The sequence below is a fragment of the Hyla sarda genome, chromosome 6, assembly GCF_029499605.1.
Source record: "Hyla sarda isolate aHylSar1 chromosome 6, aHylSar1.hap1, whole genome shotgun sequence".
Lineage (NCBI taxonomy): Eukaryota > Metazoa > Chordata > Amphibia > Anura > Hylidae > Hyla > Hyla sarda.
The window spans coordinates 239,869,029-239,889,514 of record NC_079194.1 but is presented as its reverse complement, the minus strand read 5'-3'; the positions used below and the strand labels follow the sequence as shown (position 1 = coordinate 239,889,514).

General features: G+C 43.9%; 2 protein-coding genes and 1 long non-coding RNA gene across 4 annotated transcripts in view; 2 read left to right on the top strand and 1 right to left on the bottom strand.

The window, feature by feature from the left end:
• BEST1 (bestrophin 1) overlaps nucleotides 1-1,611 on the top strand; it is a 31,139-nt gene extending 29,528 nt beyond the window's left edge. For both annotated transcript variants that reach the window (XM_056526770.1, XM_056526769.1), the window contains exon 10: nucleotides 484-1,611. In XM_056526770.1, the coding sequence (XP_056382745.1) occupies nucleotides 484-1,384 (901 nt within the window). In that variant the 3' untranslated portion in view covers nucleotides 1,385-1,611. The remainder of the gene's footprint in view (nucleotides 1-483) is intronic.
• An 8,260-nt stretch (nucleotides 1,612-9,871) lies between these two features.
• On the bottom strand, nucleotides 9,872-20,220 carry FTH1 (ferritin heavy chain 1). Its single transcript, XM_056526768.1, has 4 exons — nucleotides 19,999-20,220; nucleotides 15,630-15,776; nucleotides 12,161-12,286; nucleotides 9,872-10,130 (listed from the first exon to the last, which is right to left on the bottom strand). Exons 1-4 carry the CDS (start codon nucleotides 20,098-20,100, stop codon nucleotides 9,972-9,974), a joined length of 534 nt encoding a protein of 177 aa, XP_056382743.1. The 5' UTR covers nucleotides 20,101-20,220; the 3' UTR covers nucleotides 9,872-9,971.
• The window catches only part of LOC130276843 (uncharacterized), a 56,070-nt gene continuing 55,795 nt past the window's right edge, over nucleotides 20,212-20,486 (top strand). Inside the window, exon 1 of the long non-coding RNA XR_008845261.1 lies at nucleotides 20,212-20,322. This is a non-coding gene — a long non-coding RNA (uncharacterized LOC130276843). The remainder of the gene's footprint in view (nucleotides 20,323-20,486) is intronic.

Below are 20,486 nucleotides of genomic sequence, written 5' to 3'. Positions count from 1 at the left end.
AACATTTAGTTTCCACGCTTGCCAGTGGAGTACCTCTAATGTTATATCTGAATTATACCTGTCATTCACCTGCCCTTACCTAAATATTAGTACCAGTTATCTCAGGATGATCACATAAGCACTTAAGTCAGACAGCTAATTGTTTATTTCCTTCATATTACAGATCAAAGTCCATTATTTAATATTTGTTTTCTAGCTGACACTTTCTGTTCTGCCAAACTCATATAATGAAGCCCCTCCAAAAGACCACTTCTTTGAGAAGACCACCCCTTATGTACACCATATATTTTATATTCCATCATATATTGTGTATAGTGACCTTTTTCTTCTAGAGGATGAGCCCTTTAGAAGACCATTTTTAAAACAATTGTGTAGTTATCTGACTAGAACCTCTAGTTTATATGCAACATTATAGAAAAGAAAATTGTATAATGTGTTACCGTATTGTAGAGGGTGCATTATAAATCTGCTTTTACCTTTCAGTTTGCAGAAAGAGGATTTGGAGTTTCCTCCTCTTGAGCAGATAAATGAGAATGAAGAAGCCAACCACTCGACCCCATTAATCGGTCCCCTTGGGCGTCTACTGGGGGTACACTCTCCAAGTCCACCTCGTTCCAACTCACGACTGAGCTTGTTGATGAGAAGACGGAGCGGAATTCCACCAGGACTCCCCCATTTTACCCACCGAGATATGGGAAACAAGGCTGGAGATGCCCTACGTGACCTAAATGTTTTCATGTCCACCCCTTTTTACGAGAGGCCAGGATTTTATAGTGCACCTCAAACACCACTTAATGGTGGTCCAACATACTGTCCTCGATTCCCTGCCCATGGAACCCCAAACCTATGTCACACACAAAGAAGCAAGACAATGGGGACATCTAATGATAGTGCAGAAGAGACAACCAGCTTATCTCCAGGATCTAAAGAGTGCTTTGTGTGGCCACTAGGAAGCATGGAGGAACAAGAAGAAGCTACAGATAGAGTTGAAAGTACTCTCTCACTGCGAGCACCTGATCAACCTGTGCAGAGTCCTAGGCAGATACCTAGAAGGTTACCAAGAGCCCAGCGCATTTCGGCATTACTCCAAGGAAACCAGTCCCTGGCTTCACCTGATGCTGTACACACCCCAGGGCACAAGACATCACACCCTATCTTTTCATTCTCTCCTATGAACTCCCCAAATTTGCAACGGGCAGCTTCCAGAGCCTCTCATGGGCAGCCGGATGTAAACTGCGAAGAATTAAGCAAAGAACAAAATGGATCTCATTGCTCTTCTCCGAAAGACTCTGGCATTAGTCTAACTGAGGCGGACTTTACACAGCTTATGGAAGTTATCATGGAGGCTGGGGAGCCATGTCAGCAAGAAGGAAAGAGCGGATAAGTCAAGTATATCGAGCTAGAAACCTAGCAGCCTGCAGATATATGAAACGTAGTCGGGAGGCTTCACTACAGTGAGTACATTTGGGAGAAGATGACGCTCTAGCTCCAGTCATCAGCCACGTAGCCTGTTCATCAGCTTTTTACAAAACATCAAGAATGGAATTATGTAATGACTTCCTATGAAAGTCTTTAACCCTTTTATACCCTGAAGGTGCAAATAACATTGTAGTAAATACTTTATTTTGTAGAAAATCATTTTTATATGAACAGATTATGTCATCAGAAATGACGAAATAATGAACATACAAAAGATTGAGTAAACTTACTATAAATCAGGATGTTCACCCAGGTGTATTTGATGGATTGGTAATGCTGCAATCTAGGTCATAGAAGTTCAACTGGAACAGGGTTGCGCGCGTACATATATACATATATATATATATATATATATATATATATATATATATATATATATATATACATATATATATATGCAAATAAAAAAAAGTTGCAGTATTTTGTATTACTTTTTTTATTGGACTAACAGAATTTTGTAGAGACAAGCTTTCGGGATTCCTCCCAAGGTAGGAATCCCAAAAGCTTGTCTCCACAAAATTCTGTTAGTCCAATAAAAAAAGGTATTACAAGATACTGCAACATTTTTTTATTTGCATCTGCATCACTGGACTAATATGGCTACTCAAATTTACCAATTTTACCAATGATATACAGTATATATATATGATGTCTAACAGTTTGAAATCTTGATCTAAAGTTTATCAAAGAGCTCACACAATCAGATTGTGTACCAGTCGTATACAACACCCAAAGAAATTTGTGTTATCACGTTCTGGTTTTCAATGGCAGTTACTGAAATACAAAGCCGAGAATGGATTTGAAACCACAAGTTTCGGGTTTTCCTATATACAGTATCTCACATAAATAAGTCTACCCCTCACATTTTTGTAAATTTGTTATATCTTTTCATGTGACAACACTGAATAAATATGACAACTTTAAGGGAAACCTAAACTAAGCACCCTCCCGATAAAGTTTAACACTGAATGAATGACACTCTGCTACAAAAGTAGTGAGTGCACAGCCTGTATAAGTCTTTTAAAGGGGTACTCCGCTGCTCAGCGTGTGGAACAAACTGTTCCGAAAGCTGGAGTCGGGAGCTCATGACATCATAGCCCCGTCCCCTCAATGCAAGTCTATGGGAGGGGTGTGACAGCCATCACGCCCCTCCCATAGACTTGCATTGAGGGGGCGGTTCTATGACGTCATGAGCTCCCGGCTCCAGCGTTCGGAACAGTTTGTTCCAAACGCTGAGCTGCGGAGTACCCATTTTTCAAATTGAATCTGATAGCTTGTTCACCATCAATAAACCCTATACACAGTGTTATAGTGCAAGTACTGTTCAGTAATTGCAAATAAAAGCCTAAAATTGTGAAGATACCATTATGGAGCTAGCCCATTATACCTGATACCACGGGAACCTGAAAAAAAATTGTGCCATGTTTCACTGGAGGTCATATTGCAGGACATGGCATTGTGCATTATCCTGGAGGAAGTAGCCAGTAGAAGATGGGTAGACTGGTGGACATTAGCAACAATACTCACTTTTATTGTGAATATCGGCACTTCGCAATTTTGCGAATATTTAGAATATAGTGCTATATTTGTCATTACGAATATTCGTTTTTTTCACATGCAAATTTTTATGCGCATTTTCGCATGGTAAAAAAGTGAACGAACATAGCGAATATGCACATTTTGCGAACATAGGACAAATAGTCAATATAGTCGCAAAATATCACAAATTCAAATATGGCCCCTGCCGCTCATCACTATGCAGTACATGTAGGTGTGGCGATAGCAGTACAGGAGAGAATGTAGCTGAAGGCCTTATGTGTGATAGAAGGGGCAGCATGTATCTAGAGCTACACAGAATGGAGAGCAATGAATATTTAGAAGTGGAGCATTGCACGGGGCCAAGCCAGGTGAGCAGAAGAGTGCACCATGAGGTTGGGGAGGCCCCCAGTGCACCAAAGAATTCCATTTGCATATCTGGATTTTCAGCACAACTCTGGAATGGGGCAATAGGAGAAAAGGTAAGCCTTTTAATCGGAATCACCAACACTATTACCCCTACAAGAGTAGGTCAGTGCAGGTGATTGGTAGATTCATCTAAAATAGATTCCCTATTCTGATGCTTGGCTACAGGGATAAAAGCAATGAGCTGCCACATGATTGGTTGATTTGTTATTGTATTTGTATATTGCTTTTTGTTAAGCAATTGAACAGGTACCTAATAAAGTTGCCAGTATGTATGTCTTGGGGCAATAGTCTTTAAATAGTATTTCCTGAAACTAGAATACCCCTTGAAGTTTAATGGGGTACTCCGCTGCTCAGCATTTGGAACAAAATGTTTTGAATGCTTAGAACCTGCCCTGGGAGCTTGTGATGTCATAGCCCTGCCCCCTCAATGCAAGTCTATGGGAGGGAGCATGACAGCCATCACACCCCCTCCCATAGACTTGCATTGAGGGGGTGGGGCGTGACATCAAGAGGGGCAGGGCTATGACATCACGAGCGCCCAGCACCGGCTCAAAGCATTCGGAACAGTTTGTTCCAAATGCTGAGCAGCGGAGTACCCCTTTAAACTTTCTAGTAGAGCATGCTTAGCTGCAGCAGCAGGACTTCTAAGAGGGTGAGCTGTTTGCCTATAAAACAGCCAAGGATGGAAACTAGGAACAAGTGTGAGGCTCCGTGAGAACCATATGCATAAGAGGCTGGAAACTTCAGTCAGTGGAATACAGGCAGAGGACAGCCTGCAATAGATGCCAGCAGTGGATGATGGGAATTGTAGTCTCCTAACCACATCTACTCTAATGAGAATGAGTGGGTAGGCAGCAAACAAAAAAAAGTTGTTCATTATGTAATATTGATGTTCTACTGCTTGTGTGTTCAATGGGAGAGATTTGTCAACACGTGCAGAGGAAGAGTGGAGCAGTCGCAATCAGATTGCTTTGTTTTTAAAAAGGCCTCTGAAAGGTTAAAGCAATCTGACTGGTTGCTATGGGCAAGTGCCCCACTTTTCCTCTGCACAGGTTTTCATAAATCTTTCCTTATGTCCGTACAGCCCTCAAGTTTGTCCGAACTCTGGAATCCCCCTTTACATTGGCAGGTTAATTTCCAATTATTACAAAGCTCCTCTTTCAACCCTAAGAGTACAGAGTGGTCTAAGGCTACATCAGATGTGCCAATATCAAGGATGAAGGCCAGACATTACTAAAACAAAAATTGGGTCTTGTGGCCACTGGGAAGATACAGCCACTGTAGAGCCATCAGAATGAGGCATAAACTTAAATGGGCACTGTCAGATCCAAAAGCTTTTGATATGTTTTTACTGATGAAAATTAAAGACCTTTTGTAATATGGCTTAAAAATATGAATATTTAAGAATATGGCTCCTAAAAATCCCACCATCCAACCCCATGAGGATTTCTAACACTGAGCTAATGATAAGAGGCATTTTATAATCAAGGTGCTAGTACCTAATACTGACCATCTACATCAAATTTTTATGCCCCGAGTAATTTGTGGGAACTAACAGGTACACTTTAAGACCTATGCCAGGAAAACCTGTCATGTTTTTGGGTCCCTACAGACTGACAGGCCATAAAGCAATGGAGGAAGTGACCTTACCAGTATTAACCCCTTTAAGGACCAGGCACGTATCAGTACGTCCCTGAGCCCTGGGTCTTAAGGTCCAGGCATGTACTTGTACGTCCTGGCGAATTTCACATCCCGCCGCACGGGTTGCGAAACCGGATGCCTGCTGAAATCATTCAGCAGGCGTCCGAGGCAAATGCCGAGGGGGGTCCCGAGACCCCCACACGTCGGCGATCGCCGTAGACCGTCCGCGAAATCGCGCGGGCGATCTGCGGTGATTTCGGTCATTCGGGTCAGTGGTGACCCGATGACCCGGAACTAGATGGTGATCGGCGGTGTACGATACACCGCCAATCACCTGCCATTGCTGGGGAGAGGTGACAATACTGTCACCTCCCCAGCAACGCTACTATTGGCCGGCGATCCTCTGACCAATAGTAACGCAGCAGAGGAGGGGTTAACAGTCCCTTCCCGCTGCTGCACCCGCTCTCTGTGTTCAGTCAGCGGGTGCAGCAGTGAGGAGAAGACCGTGGATCCCCCCTCAAAGCTCCGGAGCCTCCCTCTCCAGCCTTAGAATAGGGACAGCGGATTGCAGGGACAGGTAGGAGTTAATAAAGTAAAAAAAAGTTTTTTAAAAAGTCCCCCCGACCCCCTAATAGTTCCCCCAGGGTCCTATTAGGGGTTCAGGGAGCTGCGTGCGCCATCCTATTTTTGGACTCAGTTTTTTTTTTTTCTTTTAATAAAAAAAAAAAATCCCCCCCCTGACCCCCTAATAGGTCCCCCAGGGTCCTATTATGGTCTAATCCCTTACCCCGGGTCCTATTAGGGGTTCAGGGAGCTACGTGCGCCACCCTTTTTCTTTTGGGCCGCAGCACCACACACTACATACTTCCCTGCGCCCGCCCCCCTCCTTACGCTTTTTTAGCCTCCGACTCAGAATCTGCCAGTGAGGACGAGGAAGATCCTACATTTGTGTTCTTCCTCCTCCTCCTCATCATCTAGTAGTACGGCAGTGGAGAAGCCGCCAGGCGAGGCCACGCACCCCCCATGAGAGTGACCCAGTGGCCGATACTAGTACGAGTGCAATGCCGCTCGTAATAGGAGTCCGGCCCCCCCAGACAAGTGCACCGGAGCCCCCCAGAGGGTTATCAGCCAAAGATTCCTGAGTTTGTTGGCGACTCAGGAATCCAGATTGACCATGCTGGCTTCACTGATCTGGTCAATCACATGGTGGAGCAAACAAACTTGTATGCCCAGCAGTTCATTGCCCACCACCCCGATTCGCTTTTGGCCAGGTCCAATGAATGGCGCGCCATCGATGCAGCAGAAATGAGGACATTTTGGGGCCTCACACTGCATATGGGCCTGGTCAAAAAACCAAGTGCTCGTCATTACTGGAGCAGGGATGTCCTCTATCAGACCCCGCTTTACAGTATGGCAATGACACGGAGGCAGTTTGAGGCCATTCAGAAATGCCTGCATTATGCAGATAATGCGGCATGTCCGCCCCGAGGTGATCCCGACCAAAGTGAGGCCGGTCATCGATCACTTTGGGGCCAAATTTTTGGAGGCCTACGTACCGCTCAGGGACCTCTCTGTAGAGGAGTCTCAGTTTTAAAGGGGAGACTCATCTTCCGCCAGTATATTCCCTCGAAGCGGGCGCGGTATGGCGTGAAACTCTACAAACTCTGCGAGAGTACCTCCGGGTACACTTGCAAGTTTAGAGTATATGAGGGACGAGATTCCCATATTGAACCCCCAGAATGTCCCCCCCACTCTGGGTGTTAGCAGGAAACTCGTTTGGGACCTTGTGCACCCATTGCTGGATAAGGGTTTCCACGTATACGTGGATAATTTTTATATCAGCATCCCTCTGTTCAAATCCCTTTCCACCAGATCCACGTCCGCTTGTGGGACCGTGCGGAAGAACCAGAGAGGCCTCCCTCTAAATTTAGTCCAGACGCCTATCCCCAAGGGTGAGTCCCGCGCCATGACCCATGATAACCTGTTGTCCTTACTCACCACTATTCAGGGGAATGGAAGCACCCCTGTCCCTGTGTGAGGTACCGGTCCTCAAGCCCGATTGTATTCTGGACTACAATCGGTATATTTGGGGGGGGGGGGGGGGGGAGAGGAGGAGTTGATCTCTCAGATCAAGTCCTTAAGCCATATAACGCCATGGTACAAAAAAGTTGGTCTACTTGGTACAGGTTGCCATGTACAACACTTTTGTACTATCCCAGTATGCTGGCAACACAGGGACATTCCTCCAGGTCCAAGGAGAAGTCCTAAGGTTCCTGATCTTTGGCGACCGGGAAAGATCACGCCGGACTTCCCAAGAGTCTGGAGTTATAGGCGCCAGGATCGTCCCCGGCCAACACTTTCCAGGTGTGATCCCCACAGTGGAAAGAAGGGACGAACCCAGAAAAGATGCAGAGTGTAGCAGGAAGGGGAGACTGAAGGACACCACGTATCAGTGCGACACTTGCCCAGATAATCCAGGCCTCTGCATAGGCTGCTTCAGGGACTATCACACTTCCATGGAGCCCTAAATTGTCCCTTTTCAGTTTAATTTTCTATAAATTTGACCAATGTACCAAGTCCAGAGTACATTCCAAATTGTTAACCTCCTAAAACCACTAAATTGCCCCAAAAAAGGAAAAAACCTGATAAGACCTCTGGGGGTGTTTTCCCAAAAATGGGTCATAGGTCACCGAGTCACTATCAACGGGGACTTTGTTGCCTCAAATGTGCAGCGCCCTCTCCCCACCTGAGCGGGTGTGCATTTGAGACAACAGGACAGCCACACACATCACATTCCCAGAATGATGACTCAGAGCATAGGGTTTGGGGTGGGCATATTTTTTAGTTTTGGCTATGCTCTAGGTCATCAATTTTGGGAATATATTCTATTCTAATTTTCTGGCCCACTGTACCCCATATTACGGGCCTCTGTACCCTACCTGTATACCCCAGTTACAGCCTGTTGTCCCCCATAGTGTTGCCCTATTTTAGGGCTCAGTGCTCCCCCCTTAATACTCCTTGAGGGGGGGGTCCCACATCCTCTGCTATGAAAAGCTCAAGGCCCCTGACTGACATGCCTATACCAAGACCTGGTGTGCACCAGCAGAGCCAAAATCATCCAAAAATCAGGTATGTCCTTACTCCAAAGAAATGTATTTACATTTTACATATGCAAAAGTTGTGAAACCCCTGTGGGGTATTAAGGCTTACTTTACCCCTTATGTTCCTCAAGGGGTCTAGTTTCCTAAATGGTATGCAATGTGAAGTTTTTTGCTGTCCTGGCACCATAGGGGCTTCCTAAATGCGTCATGTCCCCCATTTCAGCAAAATTTGCAGATGTGACTCTTCTGAGCATTGTAGCGCTCCCGTAGTGCATTTGATGTCCACTTATGGGGTACCTCCATACTCAGAAGAGATGGGGGTTACAAATTTTGGGGGTATTTTCTGCTATTTATCCATGCAAAAATGTGAAATTTGGGGGGGGGGGACGGGACATTTTAGTGAAAATAATTTTTATTTTTTTTTTACATATGCAAAAGTCGTGAAACCCTTGTGGGGTAGCTCACTTTATTCCTTGTTACGTTCCACAAAAGGTCTAGTTTCCAAAATGGTATGCCATGTGGGGTTTTTTGCTGATCTGGCACGATAGGGGCTTCCTAAATGCAACTTGCCCCCCCAAAAACCATTTTAGAAAAACGTACTCTCCAAAATCCCCTTGTCGCTCCTTCGCTTCTGAGCCCTCTACTGTGCCCGCCGAACACTTTACATAGACATATGAGGTATGTGCTTACTCGAGAGGGCTACAAATATAAGTATACATTTTCTTTTACCCCTTGTAAAAATTCAAAAATTGGGTCTACAAGAACATGTGTAAAAAATGAAGATTGTGAATTTTCTCCTTCACTCTGCTGCTATTCCTGTGAAACACCTAAAGGGTTAAAACGCTGACTGAATGTCATTTTGACTACTTTGGGGGGGGTGCAGTTTTTATAGTTGGGTATTTCTAATATGAAGACCCTTCAAATCCACATAAAACCTAAACTGGTCCCTGAAAAATAGCGAGTTTGAAAATTGTGAAAAATTGGAAAATTGCTGCTGAACTTTGAAACCCTCTGATGTCTTCCAAAAGTAAAAACTTGTCAATTTTATGATAAACATAAAGTAGACATATTGTATATGTGAATCAAAAAAAAATTTGGAATATCCATCTTCCTTACAAGCAGAGAGCTTCAAAGTTAGAAAAATGCAAAATTTTCTATTTTTCATCAAATTTTGGGATTTTTCACCAAGAAAGGATGCAAGTTACCACAAAAATTTTCCACTAAGTTAAAGTAGAATATGTCACGAAAAAACAATCTCGGAATCAGAATGATAAAGCATCCCAGAGTTAGTGACAGTGGTCAGATGTTCAAAAAACGCTCTGGTTTGAAGGTGTAAAATGGCCTGGTCCTTAAGGGGTTAAATATGTACTCCAGTGGGGGGAAATTCTCAAATAAACTGGTGCCAGAACATTAAGATTTTTAAATGGAAGTAGTTTACAAATCTGTTTAATCCTTCCAGTAATTAGCTGCTATATGCTCCACAGGAAGTGCTTCTCTTTTAAAATCTCTTTTGTCGGACAGAGGTGTCAGCAGAGAGCACTGTGGTCAATGTCAGGAACTGTAAAGAGTAGGAGAAAATCCCATAGCAAACTTCTCCTGCTCTTGACAGTTCCTGAGACAGAAGTATCCAGTTCCACCAGGGGTAAACCGTAATTCAGAAGAAGTGATGGCAGTGTACAGCCACATCTAGTAGAAGAGCTTTATTGGCAAAATATAGCAAGAAACAAATAAATTTCACAAACACATTAAAAGTGAGCGAACATCAAGCAGGAGAGAGGTTGGGTCTTATTCATGGGATTCCCCTAGTGTGTGTTTGTCAAAGAGGTATTCCGCCATGCCATTCTGTGGGGCTCCCATTCGCCGAAGGTTGGTTACATGGTCACCCAGTTCCTTCATGGATTTCACCTGCTCATCCAGGTAGTGTGTTTCCAAGAAGTCACAGAGCTGTGAACATAAAGAGAGTAAGTCATGGGATGCATAGCAGCACTACACAGACCAAACTGCACAAACCTGTGTACATGTAATAGTCATTTAGTACCCACCATTATAGAACACACAACTACCCTTCTTGAGGTAAATATCCTAAGTGTCTATATTTTAGTTTGCTACTAAAGCCAAGAAAGAATTGCCAAAATAGATTTAGATTAAGAAACCTTCCTTTATGGTGTTTTTCCCCCCAGCTTTGCCAAACTACAACTCCCATCATGCCCTGACTCACTCCACAGCCACAAAGCCCTGCATATGTATCATCTTCCTAGCAAACTGGGTGCTTGGCTGCGCAATAACCTGGATTAAACAGTACCTCATGATCTTGTTAATTTATAATTGCCCCAGTTCACTGTCCCCATCATGATAAACCACCCCCTGCCTTTATTATTTTTAAGGTTTCTATCTTGATATTGCTCTGTATTTTCTGCTCAGTCAGATTCAGACTGGGAAGGGGTGCTACCCAGCAGACTGACATCTTCTGAAGCCATACAGCGGAGAACTTCCTCCCTCTGCTACACAGCCCAGAGTAGTTCAGTGTGAGATTAGCTATGATTGGCTAAAGCTGCACACATCCCTCAACACTCCAGACTGCATTTCCTGATATGGACTTCTGCCAGGCCAGCAGGAGTCCAAAGTCTGCAAGAGATGGGGGAAATGTGCTCTGGACAAGTAGGGAGACACCTAGTGGCAGCTTTTTAAAAACAAATAGAAAACTTACATTAGAAAGTTTTTTTTATTTACCATAAGGAGTGTAATATCATAAATGTAAACTTCATTTAAACTTCTGTAATCCCAAAGAGCACCAATGAGCTTGCTTAGCAGGAGGGACCTAAAACATTTTTTTATAATGATCTATACAGATCAGCCAAAGGCTGTCCAGGAATGCTGGAGTTATGCAACAGCTGGAGATACTGCTTGGAAATCACTGCTCTAGAGAGACAATTGACATCACTGCAACAACCTGATTACACATGGCAGACAAATCTGTATGTGATGTCAGGTGTCTTAACCCAACACCAGCGAGAAATAAATACTTAATATAAAGTGGGGTTTATCAAATGCTGTATAAGGTTGGGTTCACACCACATTTTTGCCACACAGTTCCCATATAAGTTCAGTTTGAGAACTGTATGCCAAACGATGCATCAGGTTGTGTCAGTTTTCATGTACCCAAAACCGTAGCCTACCACAGTTTTTGGTCCGGGTAAAAAACTATTGAAACGTACACTTAACATGGGAGTCAATGGGAACCGTATGTGCGTACGGTTCCATCTGGTTTTCATCATATGGTTTTTGACTATGAATAGTTTCACTTGTTTGAAATTCCAAGAAACTGCAAAATCAAAAACCTGATAGGGGAACTGTATTGCAAAAATGTGGTGTGAACCCAGCCTTACTAGGGGAAGCCTTAGTTTTCTAAGTGGAGTAACTTCTGGTAGTAAGTTAATAGCCAGGCTGCTGCTAGCATCCTCCTCACTGTACATTTACATGGCCTCAGGGGAATCACAGTTTCAAGCATGTCTGAGTGCCAGACTTCATAAAGGCCTCAGAAGCAGTATAAATGCGCATCAATGTGAAGGGAACGCCAAAAAACCTGTTGGGGCAGGCTGGTCGGAAGCTCTTCTCCCCTCTATTAAATAGCATTCCCTAGCTAGTAACAGATGTAGGAAGTGCCAAATGCCCAGCGCTGCCAGAAGTGTGCCTTTACAGCAGTCTGGCTGTCATTGACTAAAGTGCATAGTAAGATACAAGCCTTCGATTACTGGAATAGGCTTAGTCTAATCGCAGCAGTTTGACCCTCTACCTGCTGCACTGAATAGAAGTTGTGGCATGTAGAGAATTAATTGATTGGTCCAAGTGGAACCAGATACACAATCAAGGGGTGCTGATAGATTACCATGGCAGCTTGAGGACTCTTGCAGGAAATCCTACATGTAACTTCATGTGAACCTGGTGAAATACATAGAACCCTCCTATTTACTTACATGAGGATCATTCCGGTCTGTGGCTAGTTTGTGCAGATCCAAGAGGGACTGGTTCACATTCTTCTCCAGCTGCAAGGCACATTCTAGGGCTTCCAGCCCATTGCCCCACTCATCCCGATCTGGTTTCTGCAATAGGTTACAGAGACATTCAAGTTATCAACTCCGTTCACATGACATAGCATTCTCCATCAGATGGTCCATTTCAAGCTGTCTTTAAATGGACCTGTTTTGTACTTTAGTCTGCCTGCTCACGGTGCCTTTGTGGACAATTTAAAGACTGTGCTAAGAAATGTATCCCCTATCCGCAGGATAGGCGTGATCGCGGGGGTCCAATCATTCATCTCTATAGAGCGTGTTTCGATCAGCAGGGTACAAAATGTGCAGAGCTAGGGCAAAGCCAGGGGCCCCTACAGGAGATCGCAGGAGTCCCAGTGGTTGGACCCCCACGATCAGACATTTATCCTCTATCCTGCAGATAGTGGGGTACATTTCTTAGCACTGGAAATCTTTAAAGAGCCTCAGCCACTGCAGACACTGGCGTTCCAGATGCACATTGTAGCAGAAGACATGCCAGCTACAACACCTCAAAGCAGAAAAAGGAATTTACCATAACAGCACCAGCATTTACCTATAGTCCGTGCACAGAGCATATTTATGGACATTTATCAACGGGTTTAGTCAGGTTTTCTTTACTATAATTGTCGCAAAATTGTCGCAACTGCGACTACGCGATTTTTCGTGTGACATTTTGACTGGAAAGCGAGAAAAGCAAGTTTTCCAGAAATTAACTATGTAGTAATAATTTTAAAATGGACTATGGGTAGTCAGGTATTTATTAACTGCGACAGTCGCAACTGCGCAAAAAAAAGTTGCAACAGCGTTAAAAATTGACTAAATTTACTCCAGCTCAAACATGGAGCAGAAAAAGCTACTACCAAAGTAAAAAAGGAAAAATTGCTTACGTGAAAGAAAATCATCAACAGGCTGAAAGCATTTGATAAATAAGTCACACATAAGCAAAAAAAAAGTAAGAAAAAAATTACTAAAAAAAAAGAATACATAAGCAAACATTGATAAATGTCCCTCATTGAGTTTAATTTGTGATGATAAATGGCTGTGGTAAGTAGCTGTTATAAAAGATCTTTCACTCAGGACATGAGTGGGTTACACAGGTTGTGTGGACCAATTCACTACAGTAGAGCTGCTGATCTGCATAACCTGACAAGCCACAAGCAAAAGAAGCCATGCTTTCTACTTTCTGATTCAGGATTGAAAGTGTTAAATGGAATCTTAGATTACAGACATCTCAATAGGTGTAGAGAGCCAGGGCAGTTCCTGTAGAGACACGAAAATGGGAACGCCCAGCAGTGAATGAACACGGAGAGTCCATGTACTGACACATGAAGCATGAATACACGGTTTGTCCTTAGGTTAAATTTACACAACTCAAGCAGTATATAAATTTTAAAAAGCTGGTTTTATCTACTGAATTGGAAGGAAGTTATTTGGACCAAGTTTACCTTGTCCCACAGGGGACCTCAATAGTTACTAGTGTGGAAATTGAATCATTGGTGCTAGATTCTGCTGCCAGAGTCATTCTAAGCACCAACAATTCTGTATATTTCCAAATAGACAACGGCATTACTGGTCTGACACTGCCCATCCTGTGTGAATTTGCCCTGAGGACCCATGAACACTACAGATATTCTGCTTGTCCCATAGATCTCAAGAATGATTCCACCACTCAGTGCACATCACAGAAGTTCTGTAGCAGCATTCCCAGAGAATTCAGAGGAATCCGCTCGAATAACCCATTCGTAAGAGAGACATTAAATTGCAGGGGTTAATTTGTTAATTCTGCACAAAATACAATTCCTTTAAAGAAATTCCTTGCTGAATATCTGTAGGGTGCATAGGCTTTCAACTCCTTCCCTCCCCATGGCATACAAGTCATGGGTTGGGTGGGTGTACATGATGGGGGCCTGCGGGTCAAGTCTACGTCATGACCAGGAGGAGAGGTCCGAAGCTGCTATCAGCAGCTGACATCTGCCAGTAATGACAGACACCGGAGATCACACCGATGTCTGTCATTTAACAGTTTAAATACCATGATCTATACAGATCACGGCATTTAAACATTTAAGTAATCGGAAGTGTGCAAAAAGGTAAAATATAAAAAATCCCCCCCCCCTAATAAAAATTCTAATCACCCCTTTTCCCATTTTTTAATAAAATTCTGTACAAACAATAAACATAGTATCCCTGTGTGTAATTCTCCAAACTATTAAATAATTCTGTTTCTGATCCTGAACGGTGAACTGCATAATTGCAAAAAAAATTCCAAACGCCAAAATTGCTGATTTTTGGTTACATTACATACCAAAAAAATTGTAATAAGTGACCAAAAACCAGAACTACACAAAAGCGAAACCGTTAACTACAGCTCATGGCACAACAAACCCCAACACATCTGTAGGTAGAGAAAAAAAGTTATAGGGGTGAGAACATGGTAATGAACAAAGTTTTATTTTATTTTTCAAGGTTTAATCTTTAACCATGAAACGAAACAAATTATTAACGTTTGGTATTAGAGATGAGAAGTTACAGTGATTCGATATGTCAAACTTCTCGGCTCAGCAGTTGATGACTTATCCTGCACAAATTAGTTCAGCTTTCAGGTGCTCTGGTGGGCTGGAAAAGGTGGATGCAGTCCTAGGAAAAAGTCTCCAGCCCACCGGAGCACCTGAAAGCTGAACTCATTTGTGCAGGATAAGTCATCAACTGCTGAGCCGAGAAGTTTGACATATCGAATCACTGTAACTTCTCATCTCTAATACCAAACGTTAATAATTTGTTTCGTTTCATGGTTAAAGATTAAACCTTGAAAAATAAAATAAAACTTTGTTCATTACCATGTTCTCACCCCTAGAACTTTTTTTCTTTCTACCTACAGATGTGTTAGGGGTTGTTGTGCCATGAGCTGTAGTTAACGGTTTCGCTTTTGTGTAGTTCTGGTTTTTGGTCACTTATTACAATTTTTTGGTATTTAGTTTAGGGATCGACCGATATCGTTTTTTTAGGGCCGATACCGATAATCGGTGGAGGTTGGGGCCGATAACTTATACCGGAATATCAGTATAAGCTATCGGCTATTTATCCCCCCTCGACACCTAATACAACTTTGTCGAAAAATAAAAAAAAGTCATGGGTCTTCAAATGTAAGGAGGAAAGAAACGCGAGCCAGAAATCAAAGTTTGCTGGGTCATGAAGGGGTTAAGTTTACCCCTTCATTCAGACTGAACCCATCACAGTTCTACCATCTACAATGAAGCCTCCGTTCCTTCAGGTGATACTAAAGTTCAGTTCCCGACCTTTGGCCGCCAGGTTTATATTCGGGCCATGTTTCTTGGATTGTTTGGATAAGTGACCTGCACTTGGTCTGGTCAATGATTAGACATGACCCACTTACCCTCACGTCCTGCAGGAAGATCCTCCCTCCTCGCTGATTCTGCAGAGTCATCAGTTTCTCGGCATGCTCGCGCTCTTCATGGGATTGGTGCAGAAAGTATTTGGCGAAGTTCCTTAATGCCACGTCATCACGATCAAAGTAATAGGACTACAAGGAAAGATTAGAGAAGATAGATATGAAGACATTGTCATGAATCTCTTTTCAGCAAGGGACAGAAAGCTCATCCAGAGCCAACTGATGCATGTACAGAACTGCCACTTACACGCAGACAGCAACTATAGACAAAGGGAGACGGCGCTCCTAGTGTGATACTGTAAATAAGGTACAATATAAGCAATATCGCTCACCGATGTAGGTTGTACTGCGACCAAGTACAACAATGGTGTAGGCATAAACCCTATGCGGGCGAGACTCTGCAGCCGCTCCTGGCAACACGAAGTGAAGCAAAGACAGATCCCTCCAGGACAGCACAGGATAGAGCTGGCGCACAAGACTTCAAGGTAAAAACAGATTTATTTTACCAGGCATGCAACGCGTTTTGCTGATAACCAGCTTCATCAGGCATTGATGAAGCTGGTTATCCAGCGAAACGCGTTGCATGCCGGGTAAAATAAATCTGTCTTTACCTTGAAGTCTTGTGCGCCAGCTCTATCCTGTGCTGTCCTGGAGGGATCTGTCTTTGCTTCACTTACACGCAGAGGTGGTCACCCAGGTTTTCTAATAGCAGATCGACTAGTATATATATAGTTTAGAACCGGGGCATAACGAAGATAGGAGTTTGCAGACGCTGATGGCTAGGTATTTGTCGGATTATAAAAATTGTTTTAGGCCAGTGTTTCCCAACCAGGGGGCCTCCAGCTGTTGCAAAACTACAACTCCCAGCATGCCCAGACAGCTGAAGGCTGTCTGGGCATGCTGGGAGTTGTAGTTTTGCAACAGCTGGAGGCCCCCTGGTTGGGAAACACTGCTTTAGGCCTCAGACTATATGCACATAGACAACCAGATATCAGACCTTTTAGAACTGCTAAATTCTCTATTTCTGCCATGAGTGCATCCTGTCCAAATAAAGTCTGATCCTACCAGTAGTCCCATAATTTAGGCTTATTCCTGAGTTTAACCATTAACTGCATAGACCTCATGTAGATCAGTTGCCAGAATGTAATCTTTGCCACTACCACCCACTACTTTACAACCCTATATACACAGAAAGTGCACTATCCAACCCCGGCAGTGACACACTGTGGCCTGCAGAGGGCAGTGTAATCATAATCTTTACCTATAAATCGCACATGGTGCAAGTCACCTCCCAATACACAGACATTCTTAGAGGTCATCTTGTCTTTGTGTCACACGCTTGAAAGCCGCTATTGGCCATACCCTCCTGTTTAACCTCATCATTGCTGTCAAAATTGCAAAAACTGCTTTAGGTCCAAAAAAAGAGGCAAGGAAGAGGTCTTAACATCTGCTAGTGTATGCTGGTGGAATAAGGCTGATGAATGTATCTGAACCTTTTGGATCTATTACGGCTGCTAGTCCTGATCTGTAACCCGACAGCATCATTGGGATTTATTATGTTTTCTATTCTTCTGGTTAAAGGGGTACTCCACTGGAAACTTTTTTTTAATGAACTGGTGCCAGTAATTTACAAATCTGTATCTTTGTATTTAAAAATCTTAATCCTTCCACTACTTAGCTGTTGTATGATCCACAGGAATTTCCTTTCCGTCTGACCACAGTGCTCTCTGCTGACACCTCTGTCCATTTTAGGAACTGTTCAGAGTAGTAACAAAACCACATAGAAAACCTATCCTCTGGACAGAGGTGTCAGAGAGCACTGGACAGACAGAAAGGAAATTCAGAAAGAAAAGAACTTCCTGTGGAGCATTTAGCAGCTAAGTACGGGAAGGATTAAGATATTTAAATAGAAGTAATTTACAGATCTGTTTAACTTTCTGGCACCAGTTGATTTAAAAAAAGATTTGTAAATTACTTCCATTGAAATATCTTAATCCTTCCAGTACTTAGCTGGACTCTTTCCTAGGACTGTATCCACCATTTCCAGCCCACCGGAGCACCTGAAAGCTGCAGAATAAGTCATCAACTGCCGAGCCGAGAAGTTCGTGACGAATCGAATTTACTGTAAGTTTGCTCATCTCTACTTACATAGTTACTACGGTCGAAAAAAGACATATGTCCATCATATGACCATCATATAACACCTAACAATGATGGAGGGAATCCAAGAGCTTACAGCAGTGCTTGGCAGTTTTAAAACTACAACTCCCAACAAACCCAGGCATTCAAGTTGGGAGTTTGTCACTAAATCTGAATACCACTGGTTTAGAAGATCTCTAAGCTTTTATGCTGACCAAGCCTGCTCTGACTATTCTGTCTATCTAATACGCAGGTCCCTGATCGCCAATATTACATTATAACAGCCTACTGACATTGGATTTTTGTTCACCGTATCATGTGACACATCTGATGGCTGAACCCGCATGTTACATCTGCAGCATATAGATAGGTTCACACTACTGTACAGGGATCTGCTTCACTAGGCCGCCATCTGCCGCACTACACGTCCACACCCTACACCTCCGCTCTACTCTGGACCATCTGCTAGTCTGGATATCAAACATTTCTCCAACCAAAGATAATTCACTGGCACAGAGCCTGGCGGTGGAAAACTACAGACTTAGACATTCCATGATGTATTCTTATGGCAACAGGGCATTAAAGGGGTATTCCAGCCCCAGACATCTTTGGATAGGGGATAAGATATCTGATCGCGAGGGTCCCGTGCAGCATCCGGCGTTAGTTTAGAACGCTAGGTGCAGGCGGGGGTTGTGATGTCACTGCCATACCTTCATGATGTCATGCCACGCTCCCTCAATGCAAGTCTATGGGAGGGGGCGTGGCTGCCGCCACGCCCCCTCCCATAGACTTGCATTGAGGGAGCGTGGCATGACATCCCAACCCCCGCTGCAAGCATTTGGAACAAAATGTTCCGAACACTGGGGCAGCGGAGTACCCCTTTAAAATCTTGGTCAGGTCTACAAGTTCCCCCTTCTAGCTGTTCTGGCTGCTTCTAGACTACAACTCCCATCTTGTCACATCAACCAGCCATCATAACATGAGATTCGTAGAAAGCAAAATGCGTTTCAGCTCACCCGCAACAGGCACACGGACCCGACGTGGACTTCATCCCAGAAATTAGTAAGAGAAACAAGGATGTCCAGCGCAAGACTCAGGAACAGTTCTTTATCATTAAGCCATAAGAGACATCACAGGAACACTAAATTGTGACACGTTTCGGCTTTACTTCAAAGCCTTAGTCAGACCAAAGCATGACTATGGCTAAAGCCGAAACGCGTCACAACTTACCGTGTTCCTGTGATGTCTCATGGCTTAACGATACACAGTTCCTGAGTCGAGCTCTGGACATCCATAAGATTTGTAGTTTACCAACAGATCAGGAACCCTGACCCATAATCTTGTAGAAAATCCATTAACACTTAGTCTTATTTATTTATGTGCTAATGGATATCTCTCTCGTATGAATTTTCTTCAACACTATGGGTCAGGGTTCCTGATCTGTTGGTAAACTACAAATCTTATGGATGTCCAGAGCTCGACTCAGGAACTGTGTATCGTTAAGCCATAAGAGACATCACAGGAACATGGTAAATTTGTGACGCGTTTCGGCCTTACACCTCTTATTCTCTCCCTCATCTATGGCTAGGAGACCCCTAAACAACATCTATAGACTATTTCTCTGCCAAGTTTTGCAGCAATCTGTCAATTCTGGAGGATGCACTGAACACATTCAGCTGGCACAGGCAAGAAGCCATTACTGAACACTGCTGGCACAGATACCAGGATCCACACGATCACATCCTACAAGATGGTGAAGGAGCCCAGACATTCCCAGCATCAACACCCCATAGATGTCCAACATACATAAGATATGCCAGCAGCATTATGTCACCATTTACAGCACTCAAGGATCCAGTAATAAAAGGATAATAACCACTGGAAGAGACCTTTATCAGGCAATGGTCAACAAAAGCAATTACTAGACCAGACCACATGCAAATACAGTGCTGCAACAGAACACAGTACAATTAGACCCCTACATACAGGGATGTAGCGGCCCGGCGCCCACTCCTAACACAGGACCAGAGAGTGGAGCGTACCATTTCAAGGGGTGTTCCTAAGATGCCACATTGCGTCACTCTAAGATGGGGATACCAGGGAAAACACTAGCCAACCACTGTTTACAAAAACTGCTGGGACTTGTAGTTCAACAGAGCCGTGAAAGAAAAGGATATAACGAGCGGATATACAGCTCCGCGGCCTGCATACGCACCATGGATAGGTAGACATAGGAGGCGTACAGCTCCAGGTTGACCTGGCGGTTGATGGCGGCCTCGCAGTCTTGGTGGTAGTTCTGACGGACCTGAGAACTCATGGTTGCGGGTTAATTGGTTCCGTCCAATCACTGTTGAAGCGGGAACCACGGTTTATCTGTGTATCACGCTACGATGTATATGACACAGCAGCTCGCCGCGGTCTGTTATATAGCCGTCGTGACGTCACGAACCCAAGCGCTGCCAAGGAAACAGCCCCGCCTCTTCAGACGTGACACGTGATGTGGTTGCCATGTCTGCTAAGGGCAGCCTGTCCTTGTGATGTACGTATGAACTGTAATTGTGGGGGGGGGGGGAAATGCCCTGTCATGTCATTCTGATGGAGGCGAATAGACTGAGAGTAGACCACGACGCCGGGCTTATCTCTGACGTTTTGGCTGACTGGAAGAGCTCGTTTGCCCAAATGTAAAATGGCCGCTGGAGGGAG

What these genes read in the sequence shown, in the direction of transcription:
- FTH1 (XM_056526768.1), bottom strand. Translation starts at nt 20,100, where the DNA reads ATGAGTTCTCAGGTCCGTCAGAACTACCACCAAGACTGCGAGGCCGCC. An exon ending in TCTTCCTGCAGGACGTGAGG is followed by an intron (nt 12,287 to 15,629) that starts GTAAGTGGGTCA and finishes AACCTATTGCAG; the next exon opens with AAACCAGATCGGGATGAGTG. An exon ending in CAGACCGGAATGATCCTCAT is followed by an intron (nt 10,131 to 12,160) that starts GTAAGTAAATAG and finishes TTATGTTCACAG; the next exon opens with CTCTGTGACTTCTTGGAAAC.